Source organism: Eptatretus burgeri, chromosome 3 (assembly GCF_056783735.1).
Source record: "Eptatretus burgeri isolate ZD-2024b chromosome 3, Ebu_testis_v1, whole genome shotgun sequence".
NCBI lineage: Eukaryota > Metazoa > Chordata > Myxini > Myxiniformes > Myxinidae > Eptatretus > Eptatretus burgeri.
Genome location: NC_140963.1, coordinates 406831 through 415614, shown reverse-complemented (window position 1 = coordinate 415614; position 8784 = coordinate 406831). Strand labels below are relative to the sequence as shown.

Here is an 8784-nt window from a genome sequence, read left to right as displayed (position 1 = left end):
AATAGAACCCCGGTTACAGACTTTTTCTCAGATGCCGAGCGTTTTCTGCCAGTCTGTAACCATTTTGGTTTTATATGCCAATCAAACGGATCGTTCCTCGACGCGGCACAAATTAATCCATAGTGGCAACTTCATACGAACCAACCAGATTTATTGGGGAACGGCGAGGAACACAACACAAGCAAAATATTCACGACAATGTTTTTATTAACAATCTCTAACCCGTTCTTAACTAGGGAACTACGGATTACTTGTTTCGAGGGTCCCTTCCGAGATATGCCTTAAACAACATGCAAACAAGACAGACAGACAGCATGCAGACAAGACAGAGTACTTGGTGATGTTTCATGGCTGAGAGGAACGTGTCAAAAGCACGATTGTCGCTCGTAACAAGCCAATGTCCACGGATTCAAGCCCACGCTCGAACATGCCACGTGGCGAGACGGCGCTCGCCTTCCTTTTTCGCACCACATGCGGTCTCCGCGCGCTCTGACCCACGCGTAAGGTCGACGGCACAAGACCGCCAGATCGATTATGGGTCTCAGCTGGTCTCTCACAAGGTCCAGCACACAAGTCCAGGCCTGGCCTGTTCACCAGACAAGGCCAAATCGGGGTACCGGGCTCCGGCAAGCGGATCGGCAAACGTGTTGAGCCGTGAGGTGAGTAAGGACGGAGGCTCTGTGGTTAGACACAGGTTGAACCTGTCGACCACCTCCTTATAAGAGTCGATCGCCGACTCGACGTGCAGGCCACCTCTCCCACCGCCAAAAAGGCCGACTCGACGTGCACAGGTTCAGTTTCTCTCTCTGCAGAATCAACACTGTCTCTCCTTCGTTCGCTTGCTTCCAAGCCACTGCTCATCCAGCAGATCGCGACTCGACACTTGTCGTTTCTCTGTTGCCTTCCCTGCCTTTCTTTTGGCTCGTTCCTCATCAAAAACAGACACAGCTTTCCCGTGTACAGCCGATCGGCGCTCAGTTTCACCACAGTTCTTTTTTGTTCGCTCGCTTCTCAAACCCGACTGCCGTTTCTCTCACGGCAGAATCACCTCCGTCCTCTCAGTTTCTTACCACTTTTTTCCTTTCCTTCTCACGTCAAAACCCAAGCACGCCTCAAAACCGACTGTTTCCCCAAACTGAACCACTCCACGAGGTCTTCGTTCGCTCGCCTCCGTGGCCACTGGCTCCTCCCCCTTTACGAAGCCGACAAACTCCTCCCCCCAGCTCCACTTCCCTCTCCAGGCCACTCCCCCTCAGCCGACTGAGCGGGGCCTATCGTCCGGAGTGGGGAGGAAGAAGAAGCCCTCGGCACACCACCACTGTACGAACAATAAAAATGCCTCTTAACCTCCCGACACACATGTAACGTCCATTTTACTGAACAACCTAGCTAAACATGCATTTAATGGGGGATCTAAGCTAATCCTATCTTTAATAGCCTACGAAGGCCTATTTCCATAACAATATATATATATATATATATCTATATATATATATATATATATATATATATATATATATATATACATATATATATATACATATATATATACATATATATATATATATATATACATATATATATATACATATATATATATATACATATATATATACATATATATATATTTATATATATATATATATATATATATATATATATATATATATATATATATACATATATATATATATAAACATATATGTATATATATATATATATATATATATATATATATATATATATATATATGTATATAGACAGATACATATATATATTTTTTTATTTCATTTTTTGATTTCATTTTTCTCAAACTTTAAAAAAGTGTAGTTGGACCCTGTTAATTCTCGGTCGACGATATATAGACACATATGTATATATATGATGTAATGTGCTGAGGAATGAGGAGAGTGTGTTGAGAAGGTGGATGGAGTACTTTTATGGGCTGATGAATGAAGAAAGAGAGAGAGAGAGAGATATATATATATATATATATATATATATATATATATATATATATATATATATATATGTATATATATATATATATATATATATATGGATATGTATATGTGTATATATATATATATATATATATATATATATATATATATATATATATATATATATATATATATATATATATATATATATATAGATGGAAGAGGTGGAGATAGTGAATCTGGAAGTGGTGTGGATCAGTAAGGATGAAGGGAGGACTGCTATGAAGAAGATGAAAAGTGGAAAGGCGGTTGGCCCAGATGGTATACCAGTGGAGGCATGGAAGTGCTAAGGAGAGATGGCAGTGGGGTTGTTAACCAGATTGTTTAATAAAGTCTTGGAAAGTGAGAGGATGCCGGAGGAGTGGAGATTAAGTGGACTGGTTCCGATTTTCAAGAATAAGGGTGATGTGCAGAGCTGTGGAAATTACAGAGGGATAAAGTTGTTAAGCCACACCATGAAGTTGTGGGAAAGAGTAGTGGAAGCTAGGTTGAGAGGAGAGGTGATGATCTGTGAGCAGCAATATGGGTTTATGCCAGGAAAGAGCACCACTGATGCGATGTTTGCTTTGAGAATGTTGATGGAGAAGTATAGGGAAGGCCAGAAGGAGTTACATTGTGTGTTTGTGGATTTAGAGAAAGCTTATGATAGGGTGCCAAGAGAGGAGTTGTGACATTGTATGAGGAAGTCGGGAGTGGTGGAGAAGTATGTGAGGATCGTGCAGGATATGTACGAGGACAGTGTGACAGCGGTGAGGTGTGCGGTGGGAATGACGGACCGGTTTAAGGTAAAAGTGGTATTGCACCAAGGATCGACTCTGAGCCCTTTCCTGTTTGCAATGGTGATGGACAGGTTGACGGACGAGATCAGACTGGAGTCCCCATGGACTATGACGTTCGCGAATGACATCATGATCTGTCGGGAGAGTAGGAGCAGGCTGAGGCGAGCCTCGAGAGGTGGAGGTACGCACTGGAGAGAAGAGGAATGATAGTCAGTCGGAGTAAGACGGAGTACATGTGCGTAAATGAGAGGGAGGATTGTGGTATGGTGCGGTTGCAAGGAGTTGAGGTGGGGAAGGTGGATGGGTTTAAATACTTGGGATCAACTGTCCAAAGTAACGGAGAGTGTGGGAGAGAAGTGAAAAGAGAGTGCAGGCAGGATGGAGTGGGTGGAGAAGAGTTGCAGGAGTGATTTGTGACAGAAGGGTAGCTGCAAGAGTGAAGGGGAAAGTATATAAGTCGGTAGTGAGACCAGCTTTGTTGTATGGTTTGGAGGCGGTGGCACTAACAAAAAGACAGGAAGCGGAGCTGGAGGTGGCAGAGTTAAAGATGCTGCGATTCTCGTTGGGAGTGACGAGGATTTGACAGGATAAGGAATGAGTATATTAGAGGGACAGCGCAGGTAGGACGGTTTGGAGACAAAGTGAGAGAGGCAAGATTGAGATGGTTTGGACATGTGCTCAGGAGGGAAGCGGAGTATATCGGGAGAAGGATGTTGAAGATGGAGCCGCCAGGCAGGAGGAGAAGAGGAAGGCCAAAGAAGAGGTTCATGGATACAGTGAGGGCGGACATGCGGGTGGTTGGAGTGTCAATGGAAGATGTGGAGGATAGAGCGAAATGGAGACGGTTGATCCGCTGTGGCGACCCCAAACAGGAGCAGCCGAAAGAAGAAGAAGAAGATATATATATATATATATATATATATATATATATATATATATATATATATATATAAATACATATATATGTATACATATGTATACATATATATGTATTTATATATATATATGTATTTATATATATATGTATTTATATATATATATATATATATATATATATATATATATATATATATATATATATATATATATATATATATATATATATATATATATATAACCGGGCGTAGTGGCGTGCGCCTGTAATCCGGCTACTCAGAGGCTTGGGTTGGAGGATCGCTTGAGGACTGGTGCTCTACACTGGGCCACACTATGAGAGGGTGTAGGGCAGCCTGGAATCATGGCGAAACCCAATCCTTATACCTGTGTCGTAAGAGGCGACTAGGGTTGCGTCAGGAAGGGCATCCGGCGTAAAACCTGTGCCAAATCAGTATGCAGATCATAACGGATGATCCGCTGTGGCGACCCCTAACGGGAGCAGCCGAAAGAAGAAGAAGGTGTGTGTGTGTGTGTGTGTGTGTGTGTGTGTGTGTGTGTGTGTGTGTGTGTGTGTGTGTGTGTGTGTGTGTGTGTGTGTGTGTGTGTGTGTGTTTTTCTGTGTATAATGCAATGTGATGAAATGTCTTGTGAGGTGACAGAACGTGACATTGTGTGACACAATGTGATGTTACTTTGTATGACTGATGTCATGGTGCCTCATGACGCGACGTGATGCTACATGATGAAATGCGATGTTCCGACACATAAAAGTGTCATGACGTTAATGTTGGTGACATGATGTGATGTCACTTGATGCGATATGACGTGGCATGATGTGATGTGACAGAATATCTCGTTCTGTGATAAGATGCAATGGCACCTGATATGATGTCATGTTGTTTGACTCGACATGACGTGACGCATTCTCAGGACGTGGTGTGTCCTGAAGTGATGTTGTGTGATGTGACACGACGCTATGCGGCATGATGTGACCCCACGTATTGCAACATTACATGACGGGATATGACGTCATGTGATATCACATGTCATGCCGTCGCATGATGCTACCCCAGAGAATAGACATTGCTTCTCCGGGGTATCACTAAACACAATACCATGCTATGCGAAGTTGTCCATGTTGTACTCACCTTATTGAATTCGAAGCGAGAATATATTATTGTTTCGACACTTACAACAACATCCAATTCTTCTGCAATTTTAGGTGTCGTAATCCAGACATTTACTGAAAGGTGATGTTCAAAATGTTTAATGTTTGGATATGTGACAGCACTTGATTGCAGTCAGAATACTCAAATACTCTTATCAATTCCTGGCTACTTTTGAACTTTCTACATGACTACACCATTCCTACACACCACTATGAAAATACAGGCATGACCAAATTTGTACAGACATTTTTCAATTGATTTCAACTCGTTTATCATACTCTTCCTGAGGAACTCAAAATATACTTCTATGTTTTACAATACATGTGACTTGTTTATCACACATTTTACCCGAAATGTCTGGTCCAGCATATTGTCACTTCAGGTTGAAGAGCTCTTGGACAGATATATCGTCGACCGAGAATTAACAGGGTCTATCTGACATTTCATTCAAATTTAGAAGAAGTCCATGTGGAAGGGCAACAGAGGAAACTAAGTAAGATTATTTTATGTAACCTTTATATGTGTACCTGTTATGGAGGACACGATATGAAAATAAAATGTTATGAGATAGCGGCAATTCCACTTTGAATTTTTGATTTCATTTTTCTCAAACTTTAAAAAAGTGTAGTTGGACCCTGTTAATTCTCGGTCGACGATATGTTATCTGTGAGATGAAATTTGAAATCTTGTGAGAGCAGACAAAAGGCCTTGAAGTGTTAACCAGAAGAAAGTTGATATGGAACCGAGAACATTAACATGTTGTGGGAAATTGCACTTCATGGATGTGCCTTGCATAAAGGAAAATGTACCGTATGTGGTGGAACACCATATTCCTTTCAAATGCCTTGAGCACCATGTCTTCATTTGTGCTTGAGTGTTTTACTATTTATGCAGCGTTTTATAAAATGATAGATTCAATCATGTGGTAGTATATTGAACATGCATTTTATTTATTTCACTTTTAAATTTCAGTTTCCTTTCCAAAATGCTTTTGTTAAATGTGCAGGTTTCAAATCACGGACCAAGCCCTGTTCCAGCAAGTATAATCCATTTCAGTATTCCAAACGAGCTTTTTCCTGGCACTGATGCATTGTTCACTTTAGTGAATGCTAAGGTAAGCTTACATGGAACATTTAATTTTAGCCGATGACAAATACTGCTGAATATGCACTGTCCATTGTTGTAGAAAAGGTTAATAACATCCTGTCACATGGACAGCCCCCGCACAAAAACTGCAAGCAAATAAGGGCAGAACTGGACATACCAGGAATTAATATCCTGCGGATAGCCGGCTTAAGGCTAAATTCGGACAGTACATCAAGATAGCGGTAGTTGCAATACACCTCTATAATCTATTAAAGTATCCTGATTTCTCCCCTCCCCACGTCTGTTTGTCCCTCTCTCACACTTTTTTTGCTGGGACATCATGACAGTGCTCCGTCTAGCACTGAGCTTGGCCTTCGTGACAGTGTGTTATTCATGACTCGATGATATGTGATTTATTATTTTTGAAACCTTTTCTGATAACTGCGAACAAACCATAACTACTCAGCATATGCTTCGTAATAACATCTTTATTGTCATAATAATAATAATAATAATACTAATGCAACATAAATAATCAGAATCTTTTTGTAATCTATACTTATTAGTTGTGTGTGTGTGTGTGTGTGTGTGTGTGTGTGTGTGTGTGTGTGTGTGTGTGTGTGTGTGTGTGTGTGTGTGTGTGTGTGTGTGTGTGCGCGCATGCGTGCGCACGTCCATCCTCCATATCTCCAAATCCATAAAACCTATCAGCCTGAAACTTTGCAGAGAAAACTCCAAGGAAGTGCATCATTGAAAATCGGGTGATTGGGTTCATGAAAACGCCCCTTTTGAAGATAATTAATTAACGGCCTTATTTAATTATATCCTTTATCAGGTGCATCCTTGGCCACCTCGCTCTCTAAAGGGTCTTGAAGCGTATCCTAAGTAACCTCGCTGGGGTCTGAATCCACCATGTTTTTTAGCCTGCTCAACCATGCCTTAACTTGGAACAGGCTGCAACGATGTCTCAACAATAAAGTTTTTTTTTTTTCACTTTCCTCACTCATATTATTGAATGCCTATTCATCATAGCTACGAATCGATGGGTATTTCGCTTTTGAACATGCTTTATTTTTCAAGTTAGGAGCTTGGAGTGATTTCATCCATTATACGATGCAATTTTCCACAAGCTACTCTCACGGATGAATTAAAGTGCATCATCAAAATATTTTTTTGACTTTGAGGATCGGATATTCTCTGGACAAAATAAGTGTGGAAATCTGGAGTGAAATCTGATGATTTAAAGAAATATTGAGTCTTAAAACTACGCCTATCTAGCTACTTACTTTGAACAAGCAAGGCTATGGTCAGTAGGGTGAATATACTGATTCTGGCTCACTTCCCCCCATGTTAATGAATAGGGGATTCTCAGCGATTCATATTTTTTCCCTAAAAATAAACCCCCTTTTTATCCCAACCTGTTGAATTCTCTGCTGTTGAAATATCTAAAACATGTAAGTGAATGGAGATTTTAATACCTTCCCCTTTTAGCCTCGGAGCACTTTTTTTCAAATAACCAATGGATATTGTTTAGCTCACTCATTGAAACTATAAAGATTTGTTCATTCTCAAATTCCTTCAATAGTTTAATTTTCTTTGCACAATAATCCCCATCTAAAATATTTAAAAATAAAACATTTGAATCTTTATATTTTTCAAGATACCCCTTTTGTGTTATTATGAAATGATATACTTCTCTTAATGCTCTCATCTGACTACCTCCTGAGTTGCATATCATTTTGATATTGTCGTAAATTATTTTTCCATTGTTCAATTGACAACCATCAAAGTTTTCACTCCATTCAAGGATATTTATTTTTTTCTTTACATCCTCTAACTTACTAGTTTTTAAATTGATTTGCTTATTTGTTTTATTTACCTTTGTTTTAGTTATTTTTTCAATAAGACTTATTTGATATTTTTCACATTCATTATGTTTTCCATTTATATACCAAGACTGAGATTTTCTCCACTCTTTAGTTTGATTAATACTTGGTTCGACCATTTATATATTTTGAAAAAGTCGGCGGTAGCCCTTAAAATCCCTAACCCATATTCTATTTAGTTAAAACTTGTATCCATATGTAACACAATCTATTTTAGACACTCTATCATACAATATCCATATGGAACACAATCTATTCCATTATCTAAAATAAATCTCTTATCATCAAAGGCTCCTAAAGGCCCGGTCACACCTTGACGTTTTAGCCAACGTATGCCGATTTTTGATTTTTTTTTCTAAAACGCTGGCACACGTTGAATACGTTATGAGTAAGTTTTGATAACATTGAGAGCACGCTGAAAAACACTGCCATACGTCGTTGTACGTTGGCTTTAAACGTTGTACTTTTTGGTGGTCCTAAAATTTTTTCATGCTTGAAATTTCACGACGTATGCCGGCGTATGACTCACACGTTCCGCTACGCTGGCCACAAGTTGTATGCGCAGTCTGCGATCGTTGACAGACGTCAACACATGCTACTTGTAAGTTAATCATAAGTTGAGACACGCCGAGGTAATGTTTAGCGTACCCGAAACTTATTTCTAACCTATGATTAACGTGTTGTTGGCACGTCACGCGATCGTTGCCACACATCGACAGACGTTACTTTTAAGTTACTCATAGGCTGAAAGACGTCGGTATAATGGATCGTCCTTGCGTCAGCGTCCACGGCCATGGCCAGGACACTTATTTGCAGCATTCTTCAAACTTTTCTTCGGCATGACGAGGATGTTTACACTTCGATGTCTAGCTTGGCTGTGATTCCAATTGTCCATCGGCAGCGTCTATTTAAAATAGTCGAGCTTGAGCGTTTTAACACGTTCAGAAGAAACGCTTCAAATTTCCAAACCCCAGCGTCAAAAAAC

At 40.0% G+C, this 8784-nt stretch overlaps 1 protein-coding gene across 6 annotated transcripts in view; it reads left to right on the top strand.

Annotated features, from left to right (window-relative positions):
* Positions 1–5797: 5797 nt before the first annotated feature.
* Positions 5798–8784, top strand: part of LOC147029275 (integrin alpha-9-like) — a 262737-nt gene continuing 259750 nt past the window's right edge. For all 6 annotated transcript variants that reach the window (XR_015055845.1, XM_085872220.1, XM_085872217.1 and 3 more), the window contains exon 1: positions 5798–5941. Coding sequence is in view for 5 of the 6 variants with exons in the window: in XM_085872220.1 (XP_085728346.1) it covers positions 5813–5941 (129 nt within the window). In the remaining variant the exon portion in view is untranslated. The remainder of the gene's footprint in view (positions 5942–8784) is intronic.